Source organism: Phyllobates terribilis, unplaced genomic scaffold (assembly GCF_046119375.1).
Source record: "Phyllobates terribilis strain yellow unplaced genomic scaffold, ASM4611937v1 Scaffold_136__1_contigs__length_4911898, whole genome shotgun sequence".
Lineage (NCBI taxonomy): Eukaryota > Metazoa > Chordata > Amphibia > Anura > Dendrobatidae > Phyllobates > Phyllobates terribilis.
The window spans coordinates 2,438,396-2,466,276 of record NW_027362896.1 but is presented as its reverse complement, the minus strand read 5'-3'; the positions used below and the strand labels follow the sequence as shown (position 1 = coordinate 2,466,276).

General features: G+C 43.3%; 2 protein-coding genes across 2 annotated transcripts in view; both read right to left on the bottom strand.

Annotated features, from left to right (window-relative positions):
* Positions 1-27,881, bottom strand: part of LOC141204972 (uncharacterized) — a 230,552-nt gene that overhangs the window by 75,203 nt on the left and 127,468 nt on the right. The gene's annotated exons all lie outside the window — the stretch shown is intronic.
* Positions 1,944-25,956, bottom strand: LOC141204964 (uncharacterized). The gene is made up of 7 exons (XM_073664001.1): positions 25,898-25,956; positions 20,645-20,794; positions 20,336-20,515; positions 20,129-20,252; positions 19,948-20,045; positions 19,659-19,749; positions 1,944-9,138 (listed from the first exon to the last, which is right to left on the bottom strand). Exons 2-7 carry the CDS (start codon positions 20,735-20,737, stop codon positions 7,115-7,117), a joined length of 2,610 nt encoding a protein of 869 aa, XP_073520102.1. The 5' UTR covers positions 20,738-20,794; positions 25,898-25,956; the 3' UTR covers positions 1,944-7,114.

The following is a 27,881-nucleotide window of genomic DNA, read 5'->3' as shown; positions in this document are numbered from 1 at the left end:
TTTGAGCGCATCAAAAGCGCTGCGGAAAAATCCGCAGCATGGGCATTGAAATTACGGCTTCTCATTGGGGACCATGGGGTGCGGGTTACCAAGCGTTTCACAAGCGTTTACGCTGCCGAAATTCCGCAGCCTAAACGCTTGTAATCCGCAACGTGGGCACATACCCTAACAGTGGTTTTCTCCCACGTATGGGGTATCGACTTACTCAGGAGAAATTGCACAACAAATTTTGGGGTCCATTTTTTCCTGTTATCCTTGCAAAAATAAAAAAAATGGGTCTAAAGTAACATTTTTGTGAAAAAAAGTTAAATGTTCATTGTTTTCTTCCACATTCCAAAAATTCCTGTGAAGCACCGGAAGGGTTAATAAACATCTTGAATGTGGTTTTGAGCACCTTGAAAGGTGCAATTTTTAGAATGGTGTCACTTTTGGGTATTTTCTGTCATAAAGGCCCCCCAAAGTCACTTCATTTTGATATGGGTCCCTAAAAAAAATGGTTTGTAAATTTTGTTGTAAAATGTGAAATCGCTGGTGAACTTTTAACCCTTATAGCTCCCTAATAAAAAAAATATATTGGTTCCAAAATTGTGCTGATGTAAAGTAGACATGTGGGAAATGTTATTTATTAACTATGTTGAGTGACATATCTCTCTGATTTAAGGGCATGAAAATTCAAATTTTGAAATTTGCTAAATTTGCCAAATTTTTGACAAATTTACGATTTTTTCACAAAGAAACGAAAGTCATATCGAATAAATTTTTTATCTATCATGAAGTACAAAATGTCATGAAAAAACTATTGAAGCGTTCCAGAGTTATTACCTCATAAAGTGACACTGGTCAGAATTGTAAAAATTGGCCTGGTTAGGAGTTTCCCACAGTGGAAGAATCAGAAATGGAGACCAGGATCAGCACAGTCTTCTGTTGTCACGACTGAATCAAGGACGGTGTCTCTTTTGATTTCCTCAATGAGCATTCATTTAAAAATAAAATATTATTAAAACACTGGTTTACACAACGCGTTTCGGCTGCTTACAGCCTTCATCAGGTGCATAATAAAAATATACTTATCCAACTTTATATCTTCCACCACCAGAAAGTGGGAGGAATGGATAAGGGAGGGGAACAGGGGGGAGGAGGAGAGGGAAGGGGAAGGGAGGGTTTAATCATGTGCCTTTTCCAGACTTTGATAAAACCATTATATGAGCCTCAAGTGATTGGAGGGTAAAGGGGAGTCTTCTGAAATATTATTGAGCACTTTGGCTAAAAATGGTAATAACTGAGGTGCAAATATCTCATAAAATCTATTATTGAATCCATCTGGTCCAGGGCTCTTCCCGATAGGGAATGATTTATTGGCCTCTCCTATCTGTTGTTCAGTGAAAGCTTTGTCTAGTATCTCCTGCTCAGGGGTCTGTAAGGAAGGAACGGCAGTGTCCATAATATATTTGTCAATTTTTGTTTCAAGAATATTAGGTGGCATGTGATGGTATTTTCCATGAATATTATATAGTGAGCTATAACAGCAATGAAATGCTTCCGCTATGTCAGTGGGGTTATGAGTTTCTTGCCCGGGGGCCCCTTTTATTTTGGATACGTATGTCCTTTACACGTGTGGATGTAACCTCCTTGTCAATGAGCAACCACATTTACCTGCGAATTCCTACGAGTACCTTCACATGTGATCTTGATATTTTGTATACGTTTGATCTATTAAAGACCTTCGCTCCTTTCTTTTTCCAACCAGATCGTGTTTATTGAGCAAAACAAAGAATTACCAACATTTTGTTTTTGTCATACAAACATTGTGAGAAAAACAATAAAAAGAAAGAAAAACCAATTAAACAATACAAGAACCGGTTTACAATGATATAAATCCCAATATCGCTCTATAGTACAATGTTTTGGAATAGTAATTTTACATTTGTACATAAATATCTGAATACTTCCTGACGGCTTATTTTTTTCCCTATTGAGACATCAAAAGAAAAAGAATATATCTAAGAAGGGACAATTGTGTGGACTGAGACTATGATTATTTGCTGACACTTTGGATATAAGGATAAAAACTCTTACTGTAAGGAAATGGACTATAGTATTTCTGAGGTTTTCTGAAGCAATACCTGGGGTAATTAACCATTGCTCCCATTTGTGTATGGATTTCTTGAGAGCGTTCCTTTTAATATAAGCTCCCCTTTCCAAGCATAGAGTGTTATTTATCCTGGATTACAGTTCTGTTATCGTTGGGGGAGAATTGTCTATCCAATGTAGTGCCAACAACTTTCTGGCTTGGAATAATATTCTTGAGCCACCTATTTCCATATAGGAGTCTCGGTCTACGTCCTCTCCCAGGAGTCCTAGGATACAGATTTTAGGTTCAAACTGAAGTTGTATCCCAGATACAGATAGTACAAGAGCGATCACCCCCTTCCAGTAGTCACCAATATTCCCACATCATATGCATCAGGTGGGCGTCATTTTGACCACATCTAGGGCATGTGTCATCCGTTTGTATTCAAATTTAAAAAAAATACTTGGGGATCTATATACCCTATGAATGAGAAGAATTTGGGACAATCTTTGTTACTCTGACAATGAAAGTTTCAGTGTCAAATCAAAGTTTCCCTCCATTGCTCCTCAGAAACGGGACCTACATCCTGCTCCGTTTTTGTCTTAGTTTTCAAAGGATATTTATCCAAACGTAGGGCCAGTAACTGCCTATAAATAAGGGATATTAGACATTTTGTATCTACTGCTGTAGAAATGGTATCTATTGGGTGATATCTATAAATCAGTATGACGTTTATCCTAAGTTGTGTGCTATATGCATGACATGTTTGCAGATATTGATAAAACTTCCTATGTGGAAGGTTAAAATCTGCCTTTATTTGTTCAAAACTCTTGAAAAATCCATCCCTCAAGAGTTGTGATACCAAACATATTGTCACGCAAGGTGTGGGAAAGACTTAGTGCAACACAAAGGGAAGGGGCAAAGGGAGCCCAGACTCTAGGGAAAGGGGGGAGTGGAGACCTCCTAGGCTGATCTGATATCACCCTGTCTCCACTGACATCCCTATATTGGTTTTTCACCAATCGCGAGCCTAAAATCTGTATTTCCCTAGCTCTTGGCCCTGTATAGGGAAGGGGGGAATGAGCGCTAGTCAGTTCCCACTAAACACTAAAGACAGCAAGGAGAGACAGACACGGGGGAATTAGCTTAGTTTGAGTCGACTTCAGAGAGATTGCAACACGTCCTCTCAGCTCCAGGAGGAAGCAAGCAGACTGCACCAGCTCCAAGCCTTCACAAGGGGTCATGTGAATATCAGTGGCCCCTCCCTCTAGAAATAGTCAGTATTTAAACACCCAGCCTGGGTGTCAATTAGCTAGAGGGAGGTAGCCACTGGGTCCTAGAGTGAGACATCTAAGAAGGTGTCTGTAATGCCAAATGAAGAGATCTTCTGCAACCAACTACAGGGCGACTGTCTGTCACTTCTGACATACCCATGATGCATATACCCCTATCCTCCCACTCACTAACATCTTTTAGTTTCTGTAGCTCTGGTAAGTTATAGTTGGGCCATAAAGTAGAACAGTTTGTGTATTTTCCAATTCCCAGAATATTTTTACCCCTATCCCACACCTTTAATATTAACTTTAGTGTAGGACATTTTAAGTGATTTTCTTGAGGAGGCCCTAAATCTAGTACCGAGAATGGAAGCTTCCACTTGGTTCCTTCCATAAGTAGGTGCCCTGAAATTACATAATATTTGCAAGTACCCCATCCATGAAACCATCTTAACTCCTTTCTAGAGTTAAGCAGGTCTGCATATACCTGGAGGGAAGCAGATCGTTTATGTTGTTTGTTAAGGCGATCAATCCGCTCAAGCAAATGGGAGACTTTAGTTGCTCTCTCTTTTTAACCTGGATCCATGTTTATTAGTATCCCTCTGAGGACGCATGTGAGTGCTTCCAATTGAAATGGTAAGGCAGTTTCATCATGCTCATATATTTGAAGGACTCTATAGTCTCAAGAAGGTCTGAGACACAGAGTGAGTCTTTCAGCAGATTAGCATTTGAGTTCCGACAGCTGAAGCCTTGGTGGAGTCAGGTATAGTCAGATTACAATATACAGGAGCATGATCTGACCATACAGCAGTTCCTATCTGAGATGTAGGTTGCCATGTAAGCAAGTGATGGCTAATTAATGAAAAGTCTCTACGGCTATATGTATTATGTAAAGGAGAATAATACGAATAATCCTTTACTTCTGGATGTAGTATCCTCCATACATCGACCAGTTGGAAAGACCAGAGCATGTTTAGAAAAGCTTTTGAGTGATTTAGATTCCTGACTCTGGCCCAGGGATGCATCTAAAGAAGGATCCAAGAAAATATTAAAGTCACCTCCAATGATGGTAAGGTCCTCCACAAAATGTTTTAGTTTGTTTAAGAATTGACGGCATGTCTTAATTAGGTCACAATTACGGAGATAGAAGTTTGCCAAAGTCAACTGACAGTGATCACTGCCGCATACTATTGTAGAAACACGGTCTGACATGGAGGGGAGGTATGTGTTTGTTAAGATCTCGATCTATGTCTGGAATAGAAAGTAGTAGATCTGTAGTGGCCGCCGCAGGGTACTGCACATTCGCCTTCCATTCAATTGAATGGGAGGCGGATGTGCAGTTACAAGTGGCGGCCACTACAACTTGACGGCCAAGCACCGCAGGTAAGGACTTCCCGCCGGCAGCTGCTGCCGCCGGCACCGATAACAGCTGGTCCGCGGGGGTTCGGGACCCCGGCCGATCATACAGTACATTGATGCCCTATCCTATGGATAAGACTTCAATGTCAAAGTAGTGGACAACCCCATTAAGTCCCCTGACATTCAATGAACAAGTTTTGAGTTGTGCCTTATTATATGAAAAAAGGAGGAGGGAAGGAGAGAAAGATTTAAGAGCAAAGAGGAAGTATAGACGGTAGATAGTAACGTCTACCTCTCAGTGTCTAAGAAGTATAGATTATGAATAAATCAAAAAAAGTAGGAAATTGCGAAACAAGCAGATCCCAATGCAAGTCCCAAACTGGGGGTTGTCGTTAGAAGCGCAAGTCAAACCTTCAGTCCTAGGGTTCCTATTAGGGGGAACCATGGAATATATAGCAAGCAAAGTAATACAGCCTGATATTACAGTAAAATAATGTGACATCAACTTATATGCCGGTCTAATATATGAACTGAAACATTCTGTATAGTGGAAGAGTGGCACCTAAAACTCTATTTAGATATATCTAATTATATGCTTAAAGAAATAAGTAAGCATCTGCAAACTGTCTCTCATCAGGGAGACAAGATTAAATTCAGGAGCTCTTTTGACTGGCAGGTTCCATTCCCGTCTGGGGAATCCTTATCAACTGAACGCCTTCTAAGATGTGCAGGAACGCTCTGTGACAATGGTGGAGCAGGGGGCCTGTCAGATATATGGATTCCGTCACGTTTTGTTCAAGATTATTGTAATTGTTCTTGTATGTGTACCCCTTTTTCACATGTAAAGCGCCATGGCGCAATAATAATAAATAATAATAATACTTCTGGTAATATCCAGGACATCACAGAATGGTCTCATGTCGCTTGGATCTTTAAAAGTATACAATGCTCAATTTTTTCGTACTTGCAGCTGGAAAGGTACCACAGGAGTACAGCAGGCCATTTTCCCATACAGCATCAAGTAGTGGTTTCAATACCCTTCTTTTAGCAAGTGTCATTCAGGATAGATCTGTGAGCAATTGTATGCTTTGTTCATTGAAATCACCAGGACAAAAATGTATGTGACAGATAATGTCCCTTGGACGCTCAGGATCTGGGCCATGATTGTCTAATGTACGGTGCGCCCTGTCAGTCTTCAGCCTTATCAATAGGGTCACCAAGGATATTATGAATAATGATTGCAGTGTTGGCATAATCACTTGTGCATTGATGCTTTCAGATATACCCCTTATCCAGATATTATTGTGATTTTCTTGATCATCAACCATATTAAACAGATGGTTTATTTACTGGTTGTGAAGATCCAGTGTTAGTTTCTGAGCATTATGATGGCCTCTAACTTGTACGACATTATCCTCTAATCTCTGTACCTTGTCAGTAAGCTGTGATAGGCTAGAAGTGAGGGAATGTATTTCAGTTTTTTATGTGGTCTCCAGCGTTTGTATATATTGCTCCATCTATTGTTTAGTAGGGATAGACGCAAAATATGAAATAAAAAATCAATTATAGCGTTCCCCATATCAGAATCCCCTTTGGCTCAGGGTGGGGAGTAAATTTCCCTGTGAAGCAAGCACTGCTCAGCATGGGGGCTTCGGTGAGAGTAGAGGGAGATTTGTGGAGCTGTTTTCTTGTGAGGCCTACATATTGAGAGAAACTGGTGCAGGACTTACAGACCTGAGCTGTCTAGCATCATGAGGGTTAAGACTGCTTCCTTTTCCAAGCTGAGATGAGGCAGTAATGGCTCCGGAGCAGGAAGATAAGACTTTCAATAAGAAACACTGCATGTCAGACATGCTGACGGAGGTGGAGAACCTCAGACTAACCTCGGATCTCTTCTTTCTTTCCCATATCGGAAGTCATGTTTGAGGCTGTTTATAATTCCCCCAGGAACACGGTCTGAAGAGAGTGCTCTCAGTGTGTGCGTTCTCTCAGTGCTATGTCCATGCCATGTCCCTCCTGTTGATGTTCAATACGTCCAAAGGCGGCATTGATTGGGAGCAGGATTGTGTGATGTAACAACCTTATGTGAGCCCCGGGAACGCGTGTTGTGACACCAATGGAACAGCGCCAGAACGGGAGCTGTGTATGAGTGTTTTTATTTTATCAAGGCCAAACATGAGGAATGAGAAATAGTTGTCCTAATAGTGGACAACCCCTATAAGAAGATACAATTTTCAGTTAAAAATGAAAAAGGCTTCTCCCCTGTGTGACTTCTCTGAAGTTTGTTAAGACTTGATTTCCGTGTAAAACATTTCTCACATTCAGAAGAGGAAAAAGGCTTCTCCCCTGTGTGAGTTCTCTGGTGCTTAACCAAATCTGATTTCCGGCTAAAACATTTCCCACATTCTGATCAGCAAAAAGGCTTTTCCCCTGTGTGAGTTCTGTTGTGCGTAACAAAACCTGATTTCTGGCTAAAACATTTTCCCCATTCTGAACAGGAAAAAGGCTTCTCCCCTGTATGAGTTCTCTGGTGTATAACCAAATCTGATTTCCAGCTAAAACATTTTCCACATTCTGAACAGCAAAAAGGCTTCTCCCCTGTGTGAGTTCTCTGGTGCTCAACCAAATCTGATTTCTGGTTAAAATATTTCTCACATTCTGAACAGGAAAAAGGCTTCTCCCCTGTGTGAGTTCTCTTGTGCTCAACCAAAACTGATTTCCGGCTAAAACATTTTCCACATTCTGAACAGGAAAAAGGTTTCTCCCCCGTGTGAGTTCTCTGGTGATTAACCAAATCTGATTTCCGGCTAAAACATTTTCCACATTCTGAACAGAAAAAAGGCTTCTCCCCTGTATGAGTTCTCTGGTGATCAACCAAATCTGATTTCTGGTTAAAACATTTCTCACATTCTGAACAGGAAAAAGGCTTCTCCCCTGTATGAGTTCTCTGATGTCTATCAAGATGCGCTTTCTGGAAAAAACATTTCCCACATTCTGAACAGGAAAAAGGCTTCTCCCCTGTGTGAGTTATATAATGTCTGATAAAACTTGACTTCAATGTGAAATATTTTCCACAATCTGAACAAGAAAATGGCTTCTCTCCTGTGTGAATTGTCTGATGGTTATCAAGATGCACTTTCTGTTTAAAACATTTCCCACATTCTGAACAGGAAAAAGGGTTCTCACCTGTGTGAGTTCTCTGGTGCCTAACCAAATCTGATTTCTGGCCAAAACATTTTCCACATTCTGAACAGAAAAAAGGCTTCTCCCCTGTGTGAGTTCTCCAGTGATTAACCAAATCTGATTTCCAGCCAAAACATTTTCCACATTCTGAACAGGAAAAAGGCTTCTGCCCTGTGTGAGTTATATAATGTCTGATAAAACTTGACTTCAGTGTGAAATATTTTCCACAATCTGAACAAGAAAATAGCTTCTCTCCTGTGTGAATTGTCTGATGGTTATCAAGATGCACTTTCTGTTTAAAACATTTCCCACATTCTGAACAGGAAAAAGGCTTCTCCCCTGTGTGATTTCTCTGGTGCCTAACCAAATCTGATTTCTGGCCAAAACATTTTCCACATTCTGAACAGAAAAAAGGCTTCTCCCCTGTGTGAGTTCTCCGGTGATTAACCAAATCTGATTTCTGGCCAAAACATTTCTCACATTCTGAACAGGAAAAAGGCTTCTCCCCTGTGTGAATTCTCTGGTGTATAACCAAATCTGTTTTCCGGCTAAAACATTTCCCACATTCTGAACAGGAAAAAAACTTCTCCTCTGTGTGAGTTCTCTTGTGCTTAACCAAATCTGATTTCTGGCTAAAACATTTTCCACATTTTGAACAGGAAAAAGACTTCTCTCCTCTGTGAGTTGTCTGATGGTTATCAAGATGCACTTTCTGTTTAAAACATTTCCCACATTCTGAGCATGAAAAAGGCTTCTCCCCTGTGTGAGTTCTCTGATGTCTAATTAAACTTGAATTATCTGTAAAATATTTTCCACATTCTGAACAAGAAAATGGCTTCTTCTGCTTGTGACTTCTCTGATGATTAACAAGATTTGATTTCTGGTTAAAACATTTCCCACACTTGAAACAAAAAAATATATTCTCTGCTGTGTGAATGTTTTGATGTTTAAAAAAAGACTTTTCAAGGGAAAAACTATTTCCATATTCTGAACAGAAAAATGGCTTCTTAGCTTTAGGAGCAGTTTGTTTTTTAATGCTTATTTCGTGACTTTGATTTTCCTTAGTGTTCGGTAATGAATCAGAAGACAGGACCTGTTTCAAAGTATCAGATGATTGATCTTTGCTGTGAAGGGATGATGGTAAATCTGGAGTAATGGCATTCACTTCAATTGTATCCTGTGTGATCTCAAGATCATCTGATTTAAAAATTGAAGATGTCAGCTGTTCCTCTGATCTCCTGGTACAGTCATCTGCCAAGAAGAAAACCAAGAAAAAAAATCAGCCTTACTAACAACAAATCAGATAACAAATGCATTAGCATTTTAGTGTTTCTTGGGTGTACTGGAGTGTCTGTCTATGTGGGGTGCACTTATATAGTGCTAGGCAGCCCTCCTGATCTAATAGTATGGGCAACATCACTAGTTACTCACTACAAGGAGAAAGGTTACCCCTTAGACCTCAGTCCAGAGCCTCTCACCAGCCAAATCAGTTCTCATACTTTGCACTGACGAGGGCCAACAGCCCGAAACTCCGCGTCTGCAAATTGAGATTCTGATTTGGCTTTTATCCTAAGTCATATTGCACGACTCGTTAAAGGGTTGATTGTGACTAGAAGGATTTCTGCTTCCAATAGGTGGCGCTATAGAGTTCAAGTCCTCTTTTTCTCTGAAGAGGCAATTTACATCTGCCAAGAATAAAACCAATTATTTATGAATAACATATCCTTAAAATTTATATTGTTGAATATTTCTAATTAAACTCTCCGTAAAAATGCACTTTATGTAAAAGTATCATTATACCAAGAAAACATCACAGAAAAAAATCAGTCTTACCAACACCAAATCAGATAACAAATGCATTAGCATTTTAGTGTTGGTTGGGTGTACTGGGGTGTCTGTCCATGTGGGGTGCACTTATATAGTGCTGGGCAGCCCTCCTGATCTAATAGTATGGGCATCATCACTATCCTAAGCCAGACACTGGGCATCACACCTACCTGTGTGACTGGCGTCCTATACAAGCTTCATCTGTGTGCATCTTTAATACTAGGCAACCACCCCCTCCATGAATTGGTCGGTTTGTGAGTGGTTGCTCCACCAGTATTTTGCACCTGCACTGCCCCCACCTTTATCATGGGGTCTGCGGCATCCTGCTAGTGCATTTGTTATATGATTTGGTGTTGGTAAGGCTGTATCTTTTTCTGTGATTTTTTTTATTTTGCCCTATGTTAGCCGTCATTATTCACCAAGATAATAACAGTTCACAGTCTAATAGAAAACCTCATAGGATGAACCAGTGGATCGTAGTGTTCAACTGTTAATTCTGCCTCCCAAATGTGGAATAAAAAGCCACCAAACAATGTTATGTAGGTGAAAATAATATCAATAAAAACTTCTACTCATCTCACAAAAAACAAGTCCCCACTCAGGTCCATCATCTGTCAATGGAAAACCAGAGGTTTCCACATTATTAGTGGCTCAAAGGCTTTTGAAAAGCAACATGGCTTCTATAAACCAATCCAGCAATATCCACTCCCCCAAAGTCAAATTTCACCCTAATTTTCACTCTCCAACATCCACTGCATGCTAATTTCCAGAAAGTGCCTGTGGAATCAAAATAGTCACTACTCCTATAGATTATATCACTGAGGGTTATAATTTCCAAAATGAAGTCACTTTATGGGGATTTCTACTGCTCTGGTTTTTGCAATTTGGCCACATTAGGGCTTCTGTAAATGGTGGGTCCCATCTCCTCTGGGATCTGCTCCTGCGACGTCTGCTTCTCTCACCAGGAGCCGCCTTATTCATCCTGCAGGTGGCGCTGGTGATGGAAGAGACGTCAGAACCAGAAGCTCTGGGCGGCGCAGGCTCTGCGCAGCCAGTAAGATTAGAGTGCCTGGGACCAGTAGTACCATCCAGTCTGGCAGTATGGGTGTGTGCTGTCCACCTGGAGTAATCTGCTCCCTGCTTCAGCCAATTGGAAAGCACCGCACCCTACTAAAGCTCAAAGCATATTGCCAAAAGCTAAAACACAGCAAAATAGGGCAGCAGAGTTTACCTGCCCAGATCTTCAGAACTAAATACACTACCAGGATGCAGCAAACCCACATAAAGATGGCGGCTACACAGGTGCAGAATACTGATGAGACAATCACTCACAACCTACCATTTCATGGAGTGGGTGACTGCGTAGTATTTGAATTGCACACAAAAAGGCTTGTATATGGAGCTGTTCACACTTGGATAGTGCACAGTATCCGACTTACAGCCTATTAGTTACGGCCATACTATTAGATTAGGTGGGCTGCCCGGTACTATCCAAGTGCACTCCATGGGAACAGACACAGTTTACAATGCCCGCACTGATGGGCCTGGCTGCACCCGGGGATAAAAAAGTGCAAAAATGCATATATATAATATATGGATAGTACCGGGCAGCCCGCCTAATCTAATAGTATGGGCGTAACTAATAGGCTGTAAGCCGATACTGTGCACTACCCAAGTGTGAACAGCACCCTTTACAAACCTTTTTGTGAGTAATTCAAATACTAAGCAGTCACCCCTCCATGAAATGGTAGGTTGTGAGTGATTGTAGGTTGGTTGTGAATGATTGTCTCATCAGTATTTTGCACCCGTGTAGCCGCCATCTGTATGTGGGTATACTGCACCCTGGTAGTGCATTTAGTTCTGAACATCTGGGCAGGTAAACATTGCTGCCCTTTTTTGCTGTGTTTCTTCCTGAATATTGGGGGAATTTTAATTCTTCTTAGTGTGGCTTTGCTTTTTGTGCATATTACCAGAAGCTGCCAGATGCAGCCTTGTTCTCCTCTGGTTCAGTCCTCTGTGCTCAGCTCTCGGCTTGTGTATTTGCTTCCTGTTGTGACCTCGGCCCATTTACTGACTACTCTTGTGTGATTTTCTATTTTCATTGACCTCCATGTTGTGACCCGGTTAAGTGACTATTCTTCTTGCCATTTCACTCAATAGAACAGCAGGAAACACTGTGGCCCAAGCCTAGGGGTCTCTGTCTAAGTCCAAATCCATGTAGAGGGGTTAAAGGGTGATGAGCAAGGCAAACCCTGAGATCTGGAAAATGGAGTAGATGACGCCAAGCCTGTTTGTGGTAGCCATCTTTTGCGCTGCCAGGTGACCATGAACAGTGTCCCCAATATATTGTGTCTGCAAACTATTCGAGCAAGATCTATATTCAAATAGCTAAATGTCGCTCCTTCCCTTCTTAACCTGCCATGTGCCCAGACAGTAGTGTGTAACCGTATATAGGGGATTGTCGGATTCAAGAGAAGTTGGAAAATAATTTGTAAGGTCCATTTGTTTCCTATTATTCTTTGTGAAGAATTCCAAAGTTATCACCAGATAAAGTGACACATGTCAGATTTGAAAAATGGGCCCAGATAGGAACACAAAACTGGCTGCAGGAAGGGGTTAAATCAGAGTATTTTGGGCACTAACTACTGTAGTCAAAACTGTGACTATAGACAATAACACATCTACTGAAATGATCAAACTCAACAGTTTCCATCAGTAAGTAGTGAGTAACTAGCGGTGAAACCTCTCTCTGGTAATTGGAGTATGGGGCTCGGTGGCTCTTGAGAATCTAAACTCTTGTAAGGGACATTATTTTCTGTCAGATGAGTTTCAAGAAGAAATATTAGACACTCAAAGAGAACTTTTTATAATAATGCAGAGCTGAGGTGTCTTAAATTTAGCTTAGAGATATATCATGGCACAGGTGTAATGTTTTTTTGTTTAGTTTGTCACAATCCTGTTTGAAGTTAGTTTTAAAAAAAATTGAAAAGTCAGGATAAAGGGAAACTCTGCTGTTATTGTACAGAAATTCACACTTGGCCTCACCGCACATTTAATGTTGTCGATCATAAAAGTGAAGTTTGGCCAGAAAGACTGGACCTGGTCTTGTAGGGACCATATGAGCACATTCATCAGCACAGAAGGGAGAGAAGGTAGATTCATCCAATAAGATATCAGGGATCTAGGAAGCCAACAACATCATTACCCTCCGCTTTCTCTTACAGATCCATCATAATATTTTACTTCAAGTGATTTTCTAACTTGTCATCAGGTAACGGTCAGCATCTTCTAATCCCAGGGGGGAGGTGGATCCTCCAGGTTGTAAGTTCTATAGAAAAGGGCTTTCAGTGCCCAAAATCATCTGAACAGTTTTGGGTGGAGGAGAATGTTGTGGTCTAGAGGCAAAATGGTGATCACACGATTGTGATACAGCCGGACTACACCACCGATAAAGCAGCCACAGCCGGTGACTAAGAAGAATCTGTGACTTCTCTGCATTTAGTGTTTACTAGTGATGAGCGAGTACCGTAATATTCGTAATCGCTATACTCGCTATATATATAGTACTTTGTAATAATTGCGTATTCGTTCAGAATAGCGAGTACAATGTAAGTCAATGGGAAATGCGAATAATTTTCTGCTGGACCCTACAAAGGGGCCTGAGGAGAAGATGATGGGAAAGTGAAATGGATGGGAAAGTGATGAAACAGAATGGGAAGAGCCTGAATGTGCCTGAATGCATTTCTGACTCACATATGGTTTCTGGGGATAAGTTTGTCGCAGTGTTACACCACTTTTACAGACACACAAGAACAACTACCAAACTTAACCTAAATAAGGCTAAATAAATCAGAGAAACCAAAAAATACCCCTTTTAGCGTTTGTTCACACATACTGTTGTGGCTTTTTTTTTCGCCTTTTATAATTGGGAGGGCCCTGACTTATACATTTTGTAGGTCCGTCTGTCATACATCATCTTTAGTGCGCTATTCCCCAGCACTTTACAAGCACAGCTAGAAAGTATCAGTATGTATGTAGAAATTTGACCTGAGAGGCCTCAGGTGGCTCTGTAACATGCGTTTTGGAGGGACAGCTATTACTTAGACATTTGGGCGGTCCCTCCATCATTGACAATCAGATAGTGGAATACACATTCCATAGCAGTTTACAATATGCTCATTGCAGCATTGGGCTTGACCCTCCTCCTCCACCACCATGTGAGACTCGGGCCCTAAATTCAAATGTTCAGATCGCCTGCAGAAAGCAGGAAAGCTGAGTTTTGTGAGAGCCCTTGTGTGGCCCTGTAACAAACATTTTGAAGTGCCCTCCTCTAGAAATTTTGGAGTTGCCTCTTGTGTACACTTGAGAGTGCCCTCACTTATTCATACTGTAGGGCCCTCATTATTATTTAACTAATTTAAGGGCAGAGACTACAGAGAAAATGGCCAAGATACATGGAGTACTAGAAGGTAGCAGTGAGTGCGGACTACGACCCTCAGGTATGGCTGAACTCAGTGAACCGTAAAAATAAAACTGCACTAGTCAACTCGATGACAAGCTCAAATATATCACTTGTGCAAGTCACTGGACAAAGTATTTATGGTGCCCCCCCTCCAGGATGGGTTGGTGAAGCTTCTTAGAGATTGGCTTAGAGATTTTGATTGTCAATATTCCCCAGATTATATAGCAGGAGAAGACTTATTGATACTGTACTACTTGGTCCAGTAGAATGTGCATCGTATTTCCAAAAATTACTCCTGGGGCTGGGGGCTGTGTCATAGGTGCAGGAAGATTGCATGACAAGGGCCTCCCTTGACAAACATTACCTACGATGGAGTATTGTAGTAGTTGTGATCCTCAATTTAAGTTTTCAGAGGGCCATCAGTCGGTCATCAACAATCAGTGTAAATTTCTATTGAATATGTATCCCCTATCTCACAATGTGACACAACCTGTGAGAAGGGCCTCCAATGACAAATATTAGTTTGGAAGGACTACTGTACATTCCAGATTTGTCCACTGCACAATGTGCATATGGTTTGTGAAAATTAGGCCTATTGGCTAAGTCATGGTTGACGCAGGAAGCCACCATCCCAAGGGCCTCCAATCACAAATAGTAGTTAGGTTGGAGTAGGAATACTGTCCTGGTTTGTCCACGGCACAATGTACATAGGATTTGTAAAAATTAGCCCTATTGGCTGTGTCCCGGTTGACTCATTATTTTGGCTGTGCCTTTGACAGCTAGCTTGGCTTGTGCCATCAACATCTGAAAATCTGTCAACAAAACCCAAAATGCCAAAAAAGCCTGTTGTTAAGGGACGTGGACGTGGTGTTGTCAGTGGTGCGCGAGAAGCCACTCAGTCTGTGTCAGGTCAGAAGAAGCTTGATGCATCCACAATGTTCCTGGAAAAAGTTCCCGGTCTGGAACGTAAACATGTGTGGAAGCCACAAGAGCGAGAGCAGATTCTGTCTTGGATAGCAGACAAGGCCTCTACGCATTTGTCAAGCAGCACCAAAACTTCCACGACCACACAGTCTACTGTGGAAACAGAAGGCTGGCCCTTCCAATCCTGAAGCTGGTTCTCCTTCCTCCCACCATTATCAGTCACAGGAGACATATGACCCCAAGCTTGGCCACTCCGAGGATCTGTTTGGTACGTATCCTTTGGTTGGCTCTGGCCTATCACCATGCAGCATTGAAGAGGGACAAGAGGTGGCGGCGTGCGTTGATGCTCAAGTATTTTAGGACCTACAACCAGAAGAAAGCCACTTGGAGGAACGTCATTTACTGTCTCCAGAGGCGGAGGCTGATGATGATGAGACACAGTTGCCATCAGGTCAGCCTACAATATCAACTGGGAAGGAGGATGAGATAGAAGACGAGGTGGTCGATGATGAGTCCACTGATCCGACCTGGACCGTTGGCAGCAACACAGAGGAAGATGGACCAACACAGGCACCAAGGGGTCGTGGTTTGCCCAGAGTGAGTAAAAACTGGGTCAACTGTTCCCAAGAGCACCCCCGCTGTGCGCCAAGTCAGGGCAAGAGGGCGTTCAGCTGCTGTGTGGAATTTTTTTTTCTAAAAGTCCTTCAGAGAAAAACATTGTTGTCTGTAACATCTGCAATACCAAGTTGAGCAGAGGCCAGGGCAAAGGCAACCTGAGCACAAAGAGTATGAGAAACCACATGGCAGCCAAGCAGCCGAGTAGGTGGACGGAACACCAAGGTACCAAATCTGCGCCTGCGGGTCAAACCAATAATAATAATACTCTTTATTTATATAGCAACAACCTATTCCGCAGCGCTTTACAATTCAGAGGTTCATATTCAACAGTCATAAGTAACATAGCTAAAGATAATATAATAATTAAAGGAAAAATAATGATGACCCTGCTCATAAGAGCTTACGATGTACAATGAGGTGGGGGGTGACACAAAGGACAGGGACTTATTTACAATGATGGTCCAGTCATCTTGAGGGGATGAGGGATAGACAAAGGTTGCATAAGCTGATCACCAGCCAGTATCTGTAGTGCTTTTGGGTTCCGTGGAAACTTATGCCATGTCGCCTGGGCTATGTCCTTCAGAATCTGCTGTTCAAGAAGCAGGCGCTCATACCTCCTGCCCACAAGCTGCAGTTGCTCACACGCAACAAACATCAACCACATCCACTTCCTTGTTCCAGCAAAGTGTCCAATTGTCCGTGCCTGAGAGCTTGGAAAGAATGCGTAAATGCCCAGCCACGCACCCACAGGTACAAATACTAAACTCGCACATTGCCAAATTGCTAGCTATGGAGATGTTGGGCTTGTGGGAACACAGTCTTCCATGATCTCTTGGCTGTGGCTGCCCCACGATACAGTGTTCCCAGCCGCCACTATTTTGCCCGATGTGTCGTCCCTGCGTTACACAAGCACGTGTTAAACAATCTGAACCATGCTCTCACCAACACCGTAACCGGGAAGGTCCACCTAATAACAGACACCTGGACAAATTGTTGTGTACAGGGATGATACATTTCTGTCATGCCACACTGGGGGAACCTGGTGGAGGGTGGGACAAAGGCGCAAACTGGAACATCACACATCCCACCCACGCTAAGAATAGCGGTTCCAACTTCTGTCAGGGTCTCCACCTATTCAAATTCCACTTCCTCTCTCCCCTTCTCCTGCTCCTAATCCTCTGCTGAATTATTCTCCCCATCACTGCCAAGCTGGGACCTGTGCAGTAGTGCATCGGCAAAGTGGCAAGACGCTCTGCTGAAGCTGATCTGTTTAGGTCAGAAAGCACACACTGCAACAGAGCTGCGACAAGCTGTAAAACAACAGACCAATCAGTGGCCTCCGGTCGTCTGCGATAATGGGCGTAACCTGGTGGCGGCTTTAAAGATCGGCAAGCTGGTACACGTGCCATGCATGGCTCACGTGCTGGACATAGTTGTTCAGAAATTTCTGAAAACTTTCCGTGACTTCCTGTACCTACTTGAGAAGGTGAGCCATATTAGCGCCCATTTCCGCCATTCCTCTACTGCTTTTGCTGCTTTTACAGTGCTGCATAAGCGGTTGAATTTGCCAAGTCACCGACTCATTTGCGGCCTGCCCACGCGGTGGAACTCCACCTATCTTAGGTTTGCGAGGATTAGTGAACAGCAGAGGGCAGTAGCTGAATACCAGCTTCAGTATACAGGTCAGACTGAGAGTCAGCCACGACACATAACATCTGTTGAGTGGGTGTGGATCGCTGACATTTGTGAGGTTGTTGAGAACTTTGAGTACTGCACCAGCCTTGTGAGCAGCGATCAGGCTATTATCAGCGTAACCATCCCGCTACTGTGTCTCTTGAAACAATCACTGCATAATCTCAAAGAGAAAGCTTTAAGTGCCCAGAATGTTGATATGGAGCCAGATTTCCCAATGGGTGATACTACCCAGCCCAGCCAATATTCTGAGGCAACATTTGGTGAAGAGGGGGAGGATGAGGAGGGAGAGGACTTGTTTTTCTGTGCTACCGAGGGGTAATGCTACAGAGGGGACACCCAACCCAAGCTTCATGTCTGCCCAGCCTGGATGGGCTGGAGAGGAGGAGGTGGTGGAGGAGGAGGAGGCGAGTCAGCGTGAGGAGAGGGTGGGTACTGTTTCTACTGTTGGGGACACAGAACATTTGCCTTTTTGCAGCTTGACCCACATGGCACAGTTCATGTATAAGTATCTGTGGCAAGACCCTCGCGTGATACACATTTTATCCAACAGTAATAATAATAATAATAATAATTTTTATTTATATAGACCAGCACAACAGTAAAGGCTATCTGTGCCTGTAACAATGCCAAAGAGGAATAAGTTGCAGAACATGGTCAAGGGGTACTTAAGTGACCATCCGTGCGTCCTTTCTGACACTTCAGTTCCCTTTAATTATTGGGTGTCTAAGCTAAACACTTGGCCGACCTCTCCTTATATGCCTTGGAGGTGCTGGCCTGCCCGGCTGCTAGTGTGGTGTCTGAGCGTGTTTTCAGTGCCGCTGGGGCAATCATCACTGATAGGCGCACACGCCTCACCACGGAGAATGCAGACAGACTTACTCTGATTAAATTCAAAAAGGACTGGATATCTCCACAGTTTGTAATCCCTCCAGATGAGAGCAAGCCAACCTAAATTTACCAAAAATGCAGATTCATGCTACTGCTGTTAACGTCAACCCCTTCCCATAAGAACCCGTTTCCTTCCTTCGTCAACCATGACTCAGCCCATAGGGCTAATTTTTACAAACTCTATGCAGATTGTGCAGTGGACAAACCAGGACAGTATTCCTACTCCAGCCTAACTACTATTTGTGATTGGAGGCCCTTGGGATGACGGCTTCCTGCGTCAACCATGATTCAGCCCATAGGGCTAATTTTTACAAACCCTATGCAGAATGTGCAGTGGACAAACCAGGACAGTATTCCTACTCCAGCCTAACTACTATTTGTGATTGGTGGCCCTTGGGATGGTGGCTTCCAAAATAGTGGTTAAAATGGCCTGGTGCGTGCTTTATAGCAGGCGGTAGGAAAAGTTTGGACTACTGCTTTGTGTAGGGCACAAAATGCTTTTTTAAGTGGACTAATATGGACAGAAGGCAGGCTGACACCCCAAAATAGTGGTTAAAATGGGCTGGTGCATGCTTCTTTTGTAGCAGGCAGTAGGAAATGTTTGGACTACTGCTTTGCGTAGGGCACAAAACACCTTTTTAAGTGGACTAATGTGGACTGCAGAAGCCAGGCTCTGACCCCTAAAACAGCAGGGAAAATAGACCGGTGCTAAAAAAAAAAGGCAGCACAAAATGCTAGTTCTGTGTGTGCTGGAAAAATATTGCTTTGCCTCTGACAAGAGCTGTTTTAAGATGGACACTGAAAGAACACTAGCTAATACACTCCCTACCTAATACACAATCTCTCCCTCCCTGTTCTCTGATTTTGTTGTGTGCCTTCAGCTCTGAAAAGAGCTATTTTTTGATGGTATTATGGAGCTAGTGAGCGGCTCCTTTAAACACAAAACTAGTATACACTGCAGGCAGCCCTTAAAAGGGCTTTTGTTTTATCAAGAGGCCTAAACACTCTCCCTAGCAGCTCAGCGATCTTACCATAGGCTATTACAACATAGGCTCCAGATGCAATGTGCACAAAATGGCGGCGGTAGGGCTTAAATGGACCCCATGACGCTGGGCAGCCAGCCAATCACAGTAATGCCACAACCAAGATGTCTGCGGCATTACTGTGATTGGTTAAGAAGCCCAGCATGTTTAGTGGCAGCAGAGAAGGCGCCAAAACTGCAGGGCGGGACATCCGAATATAGCGAGGCGAGTACACAAATACTCGCAGAATAACGAGTAACCCGAATACCGTACTATCAGTGTGAAAAGCGAATATTAACAAATACACTCGCTCGTTACTAGTGGTTACTACTCACCTGGGTAGTCATATGTAGGAATCTCCTCCTTACACCACTCATCACCCCATACATATGTCTCTGTAGTATTAATATGGGTCTGATCTTCACCCTGAAACAAATATTGTAAAAGTCACAGACAGATGGAGAAGTCCCATCTATGATCAGCTCTAATCCTGCCATCTCCACCGTTCTCATTACACAAGTATAAAACATATAATACTGGTGGATAAACCAAGACTGAACACAAGACCTTCACAGCCATCTACACATCATAGGGGAGATCTCATGACACCTTCTCTCCATCTACCTGATGATCCTGAGGAACATTGGGATCTTCTTGTTTACAGGCATGTTGAAGAAGAGGACGGGGACATCTGTCTGGTGTTGTCCTCTTACTGGATAGATCTGGAGGAAACACATACAGGGACTGAATTAATTCTTTACATACAGATAATTATAGGTCGTGTGTATTTAGTCCTGTCTCTTACGTGGAGATGTGAGGGGCTGGGGAACCTCCATCATGATGTCTTTGTACAAATCTTTGTGTCCTTCTAAATACTCCCACTCCTCCATGGAGAAATAGACAGCGACATCCTGACATCTTATAGGAACCTGACACATACAATGATACCGTCATCCCCCCGATCCCTTCATAGCGTTACTGTATAATGTCCCAGCATTCCCAGCTGTGTCACCTCTCCATTCAGCAGCTCAATCATCTTGTAGGTGAGTTCTAGGATCTTCTGGTCATTGATGTCCTCATGTATCAGGGGGTGAGATGGAGCCCCGGTGATTGGGCTCTGTGGTCTTCCCCATCCCTCAGACACAGGGGCCTGACAGCGCCCACTAGAGGTCTTCTTCACTATTGTGTAATGCTGGTTATGGAGAGACAAATTATTAAATCTCACTACAGACATTTCCAGAGTCCTCACCTCTCAAGTTCTGTCCATCTGTAACTCCCATAGATAAGAATGAGGTAATGTGACGTCATCAGAATCTCTCACCTCTCCAGTAAGTCGGAAGAGGATCTCTAGGGTGAGGCACAATATCCTCTCCGCCATCTTGTCTCTGTCCATACCCATCTTTGATGGGTCCATAAGGAAAATTCTCTTAAATAGAAGATCTTCACTGAGAGCATCCGATATTGTAGGGACCTGAATGAGAAGATGATAAGCCAATGTAACATCATAAAAATACTGTGTAATTACACAATTACTGGAGATAATAAGGGAAAACATATGAGGAGATATATCATTTTACAGTATTTAGTTTTCTTCTTTACATCTAGTAATAAAACCTATATATTTTAGGCCACAGACAACAAGCAGTTTATTCCTTGGAGTCTGTAGCTGAACTCGTTTCTCAAAGACTCATCTTCCATAATGCTAATTCTCATCTCATTTACCGACACTGCAGTCGGCATTAGCAATACTGCAGGAGATATTCATTACACGTGACATGAGAAATAATTACTTCATGAATAGGACGACATCTTCATCTTCTACTACGGCTGTAGAAAGATATTTGGCTAGAGTGCTTTACTGACTACATCTCCACCGGTCGTCTATATGAATGTTTTCCGTCTTCCCCGGACTGTAATGTTCTATCACGTTAGATCTCATGTCTGATTCACACACAGAAGTTTGAGGCTTTCACACATGGTAAGGTTTTTAATATTATACAGAGTAGGACTATCTCGAATGGGTGCACCTTGCTATGGTGGGATAGCTTTCATGCTATTTTTGATCAAAAACAGTGTTGATAAGAACCCTAATTTATTTAAATGCACTTTTGCTTTTTATTTATTTATTTATTTACAGTAGGGTTTATGATAATTTTTCTTTATAGTTTTTTTCTGATTTATGGCCATAGTAAACATGCGTCTATGTGCTGCATGGATATCAATTTAAACCAAGCTCAAAATCTGTGTTTTTTCACGGGCACCATAGTGGCCGTATGGGCCGACGCTATGGATGATACACCCCCTAACTATCCAACTATCATTTGGTAAAAATCTCATAGGTCCTGGATTCATTAGTACCTGCACCAAGAATGGGGCTAAGTGAGTATTTATTAAAGGGAATCCACTTAAACGACTACCCCACGGCTGATTAAAGGGAATCTGTCACTCACTGGGACTTATCTGACCTCTAATATGGGCATACAGGTGATAGAAATGTGAATCTATACTTACCTGTATGGCCCATATTAGAGGTCTGTTTGCTGTGAAAAGGCTTTTTATTCAGTGAAGATTCCGATGCTTGCGGGCCGGGAAGAAATGCCCTGTGACGTGTAGTCACCATGTCCAGGTCCCGCGCACTTCACTTCTTGCGGAAGGCACAGTGGTACTGTGTACTAGGCAATCATAGTGCTGCAGGGATCTTGTGCACAGGCACTGGCGAGTCATGGTGACTTCCCGGCGCCTGGGCACAAGATCCCTTCAGTACTATAACTGCTTAGTACACAGTACAAGTTCGTCACTACCGTAAAAAGCGCGCAGTCGTGGGATCTGGACATGGTGACTGCACGTCACAGGGCACTGTGACGTGCAGGGGAGGTGGGAAATATTTTAATTAACACAGTAGGCGAGGATTTCTTCCCGTCCCCCGGCCAGCAAGCATTGGAATCTTCACTGAATTAAGAGCCATGTCACAGCAAACAGACCTCTAATATGAGGCATAGATGTATAGATTCACATTGCTATCACCTGTATGCCCATAGTAGAGGTCAGATAAGTCCCAGGGGGTGACAGATTCCCTTTAATCAGCTGTGGGGTAGTCATAAAACCAGATACATATCAAGGTATTGTAAGGTGGCTAGTGGTCGCATAGTCGATGGGAGGCATGTGTCACAGAAATGGCTGGTCTCTGTGATGTAACCCGGAGTGTTTCTCTAGGGCACATAAGCACTAAGAGGATTGTTCAGTGCACCTAGGAGTCGGGTTACGGGTAGCTAGGAGAGAATGGGCGGGTCCAGCTACCCACATACCTCACCTCTGGGTGTGGTTAACAGCCTATAAAATGAAGGTTGTTGTTTGGCACATGGTCTGTGTGTTTGGAGGGAGAAGGCCTCCTGTGTATGTTTGTCTTCAGACCAAGCCAGGATACTAGAAGCTACCCCAGCTTGTGTGGCACACAGGCCTGGCTGAGCAGAGACCTGCTAAGGACATTTACTTTGTTTGCCTGATCTAAAGGCTATTTGCTTTTCTGTTTGGCTTCTGGGTTTATGAAGCAATAAACCCACATGAACTTTTAAAGGAACATGCCTCATATTTTCCTCCCGTCGCATCCAAGTGAGTAAAACCCCTACTATATGTATAAAGAAAAGGGTATGGTACGCAGAAAATGTTTCAATAATCCACCTCAACGCATTTCCCCCAACAGGTTCATCAGGAGGCTTGATACTGGGATGATAATTCATGATGTTCAGCATAGTGTGCCTAATAGCCAGGTGTCCATGTTTAAATAGCCCAATTCATCCAAAACCCCTCCCAGACTAGGAGGCCCATTCCCATTCCTAGAGGTGAATTGTCACAGGATATACAGAATGGAGTCTGTCTACAATAATGTACTGCACCTACGCTACTTCTCATGAGCTAGAGGACCGATAATGTCCATCCCCTAGTGTGCATGTTGGGAAGTGACGTGCTTTACACTGAAATGCCAGATAAACTGATTGCGGCCGCTCCACTCATACCTGTGACTGCGCATGGCCGTAGTTATCATTCCACACCGGAGTGCATCTAGGATCATTGTCCACGATTGCGCATGCCCAGATGTCTGCACTCCACACCGGAGCACATATGATATTGGATTGCATTCCACCAACAGAAAAATCCTATCTCTGAGATCAGCGTCATGGGAGACTAAAAACAGGTATTCCACATCCTCCCATCATGTAATAGGCATGTAGATCTACTTTATCACTACAGAAAATATGGGATGGTGGCCCACAGTAAATTCCTAAATGGTCAAATTTAACCCCCATTACATAATTAGACATACACAAGGAACACCACACTTGTTAGTTACTTAATAGTATAAGTGGGATATAACTGATAAGAAATAATTCTGATATAGAAGCTCAGATCTCTTGATGAAGTAAAACAATATGTGAACCATATTCACAGGGAACTGAGTAGCAATGGGTAGAGTATAAAATCCAAAAATGTAATCCAGAATGGGGCTGTATTCATACAAAACAGGCATAGGAAATTTGTTCATTCAGTCCCTTAGGGGCTAGTGAATCCAGTCTGGAAATCCACTCACTTTCCTTTTTGACTATACATGTATTGAGATCACCTCCTCTCACATTGGGTTTAACCATCTCAATGATGCAAAAGGAGATGTCTCTTGTTTCACCTCAATGTGCACTGTTCATGTGTCTCACTAATGGGGTGTCCCAACCATGGTGTATTTTGCCCAAATGCCCCCCACCTTCCTCCTATACTAACTCTTGGTCGTGCATACATAATCTAGGGGACAGGTGCATGTGGCCACATATAAAAGTCCTGAGGTTTTACAGTTGGAATAATCCCTCTGGAAAAAGATTTTACCTGTAGAGGAACTCGAGAAATATTTACATGGTCTCATCCAATTACATATACAACTTTCTCGGGGTTCTTCTATCCAGCCAAGTCCACTTGGGTGCAGGTTTTTATCGAAAATATGCACTAAACAGTCCCTAATTGACCAACCCTTTCTGAAACTTATTGTGGGAGTAGATCCCACAGCACCCTCAGGTCCAGGTCGGCCAGGGTTTTCTGAGGATATTAAAGATATGGTCACTCTGATTCTTTTAAGTTCCTATTACTCGTGTTATCCCATCTTTTTCTTGCTCTCTTGGTTAGCTATAGAGGAATGTCTGTCTCTCCCGATTTTCTGCAAACAATGGTACGGAATCCAAAATGTACTGTTGGTACCCTTTTTTCATGAATCTGGTGTTCATGTCTATTGCCTGTATATTAAAATCTGTGACATTAGAGCAGTCTCTTCTCAACCGTAAAAATTGGCCCTTGGATATTGCTTTTTTTTAAGGAGAATGGGGTGGTGACTATCCCACTTCAATAGTTTATTAGTGCTTGCAGGTTTTTGATAGATGAGTGTCCCTATGGTCTTATCCCGTACTTTCTTGATTGGTACATTCAGGAAAGGCAACTGGTAATAGTTGAATTCTGATATAAATCTCAGGCCCACTCTATTGACGTTGAGTTCCCTAACAAATTCAATAAACTTTTCACTCGTCCCTGACCAGATTAGAAAAATTTTGTGAATATATCTATACCATACCCCAATATATGGATGCCACCACTTATGATCATCCCTGAATATTGTGGTTTCCTCCCACCAGCACAGGAATAGATTAGCATACGAGGGGGCACAGAGGCTCCCCATCGCAGTACCCCTGAGCTGGTGGAAGTACTTCCTGTCAAAAAGAAAGAAGTTATGAGTAAGAGTGAATTTTAGAAGATCCTCCATGAAGTCATTATGTCTGCTACACTCTATTGATCTCGATTTCAAGAAACGTCTTGCTCCTCTGATACCATCCTCATGCGGTATATTACTGTACAAAGCCTCGATATCTAGTAAGGCCAGCTCCCCTACATGCCTGTATACATGCTCGAGGGTATACATGGAGGGGAGCAGGAAAAGGGAAAACCAACTCCAGAGGGATTATTCCACATGTAAAACCTCAGGTGGTACTGGGGGAACATTATACTGTGGGGGGCATCATACACATTGCATAAGGGGCATAATGGGGGCATTACACTGTGTGGGGCATAATGGGGGCATTACACTGTGTGGGGCATCATACACACTGCATAAGGGGCATAATGGGGGCATTACACTGTGTGGGGCACCATACATACTGCATAAGGGGCATAATGGGGACATTACACTGTGTGGGGGCATCATACATACTGTATAAGTAGCATAATGGGGGCATTACACTTGTGGGGGCATCATACATCCTGCATAAGGGGCATAATGGGGGCATTACACTTGTGGGGGCATCATACATCCTGCATAAGGGGCATAATGGGGGCATTACACTGTGGGGCCAGTAAAGGGGCCCTGTACTATGAGAACAATATGTTTCCTCCCTTCTTGTCTCCATAGTTGGGTCATATGTATCTATTACAGGAAACAGAACAAAAACCTTATGATTCTTATAAAGGGGCAACACAAGACCCAAAAAGAGTCTCCGTGCTGAAGGGGTTAATGCCCCCTGCGCCCAGTAATGGGGTCTCCACATACCTCCACCTGCAGAGCTGCCACCACATATATGGCTGCTCTGTGCGCACAGGACCTGTGATGAGGTCACAGGAGGGGAGGAGTCAGGGGTCACATGATCAGGGGCTTCAGTGGATGCAGGACTCTGCTGTGCTGGTTGTCATGGTGCTGGATGAGCTGAAGTTTATGTGTGGGGTCAGGAGGGGTTTACAGTGTGGATGTAGCAGAGCCGCGTGTGTATGAGGTGTACGGAGCAGAGCCGCGTGTGTACGAGGTGTACGGAGCAGAGCCGCGTGTGTACGAGGTGTACGGAGCAGAGCCGCGTGTGTACGAGGTGTACGGAGCAGAGCCGTGTGTGTACGAGGTGTACGGAGCAGAGCCGCGTGTGTACGAGGTGTACGGAGCAGAGCCGTGTGTACGAGGTGTACGGAGCGGAGCCGTGTGTGTACGAGGTGTACGGAGCGGAGCCGCGCGTGTACGAGGTGTACGGAGCAGAGCCGCGTGTGTACGAGGTGTACGGAGCAGAGCCGCGTGTGTACGAGGTGTACGGAGCAGAGCCGCGTGTGTACGAGGTGTACGGAGCAGAGCCGCGTGTGTACGAGGTGTACGGAGCAGAGCCGCGTGTGTACGAGGTGTACGGAGCAGAGCCGTGTGTGTACGAGGTGTACGGAGCAGAGCCGCGTGTGTAGGAGGTGTACGGAGCAGAGCCGTGTGTGTGCAAGGTGTACGGAGCAGAGTCGCGTGTGTAGGAGGTGTACGGAGCAGAGTCGCGTGTGTAGGAGGTGTACGGAGCAGAGCCGCGTGTGTACGAGGTGTACGGAGCTGAGCCGCGTGTGTACGAGGTGTACGGAGCAGAGCCGCGTGTGTACGAGGTGTACGGAGCGGAGCCGCGTGTGTACGAGGTGTACGGAGCTGAGCCGCGTGTGTACGAGGTGTACGGAGCGGAGGCGCACGTGTACGGAGTGGAGGCGCGCTTGTACGAGGTGTGCGGAGCGGAGGCGCGCATGTACGAGGTGTGCGGAGCCATGTGTTTGAGGTGTATGGAGCGGAGCCGTGTGTACGGAGCGGAGCCGCGTGTGTACGATGTGTGAGGAGCTGCCCACTTACTAAAGACTATGATACTTTTCCATCACTGTTACAAATATAACGCTTACATTGGAGTAAGAGTACAGTGAGGATTGGAAGGAAAGCAATATTGAATTGTGTGGATAAAACAAAAGCTTGTTTAAGGTTTATTCAAAAGTGGTTACAAAATAAGGAAAAAAATAGTTGATAGCACAGAAAGAAGTATCAGGTTATAAGAGAGAAAACAACATTCATAAGTTCTTAAGTATACAGCATGAGATGGTCCGTGGTGGAGATTCTCAAGGTATGAGACAGCTGCCCATTCATGTCTGGCTCTCCTTATATACCATCTCGCCTCATAGACGTACATTGGAGATTATTTTTACAGTTTCATAACCCAATATGGCGGCTTTCAGGTATATTAGTAACTTCTACCATGTTAGAACAAAACTAGTAACTCATGGAATATGCCTTTTGGCTACGTGCACAATTACTTTATGTTGGTATATTTTAAACATATGGCTAGTGACCTTTAAGGATCATTAGTTATCTCCAAATAACCCATATTGACAAGAGCCCTATAGGTTTGACATACAGAACAGGTGTCTCTGCCAAGATCTTCAAAATAACCCCTCAGTCTCGCTCTAAAAATGTTTAAAACTGAATATGGTTCGAACCAGAGCTTCAAAGTTTCTTATTATGTATTTATTTTATCATTAGAGATTAATATTTTACAGTCCCCCCTGATTATGATTTAAGAAATATCATAATCAATCCTAAACTCATTCTCTCACCATTCGTATCACATTCATTCTTTATTCTGAAAACCTTGTATCAACTCCTGTATTGAACGTCATCTGAGTTCCCAAAAACTTCTAAATTAAAAATAAAGACCATCTTCCTTTTTCATTTCTGTCTTTATCTTTTAATATATTTTCTTAAT

What these genes read in the sequence shown, in the direction of transcription:
- LOC141204964 (XM_073664001.1), bottom strand. Translation starts at nt 20,737, where the DNA reads ATGGACCCATCAAAGATGGGTATGGACAGAGACAAGATGGCGGAGAGG. An exon ending in TTGAGCTGCTGAATGGAGAG is followed by an intron (nt 20,253 to 20,335) that starts GTGACACAGCTG and finishes TGTATGTGTCAG; the next exon opens with GTTCCTATAAGATGTCAGGA. An exon ending in CCAGCCCCTCACATCTCCAC is followed by an intron (nt 20,046 to 20,128) that starts GTAAGAGACAGG and finishes TGTTTCCTCCAG; the next exon opens with ATCTATCCAGTAAGAGGACA.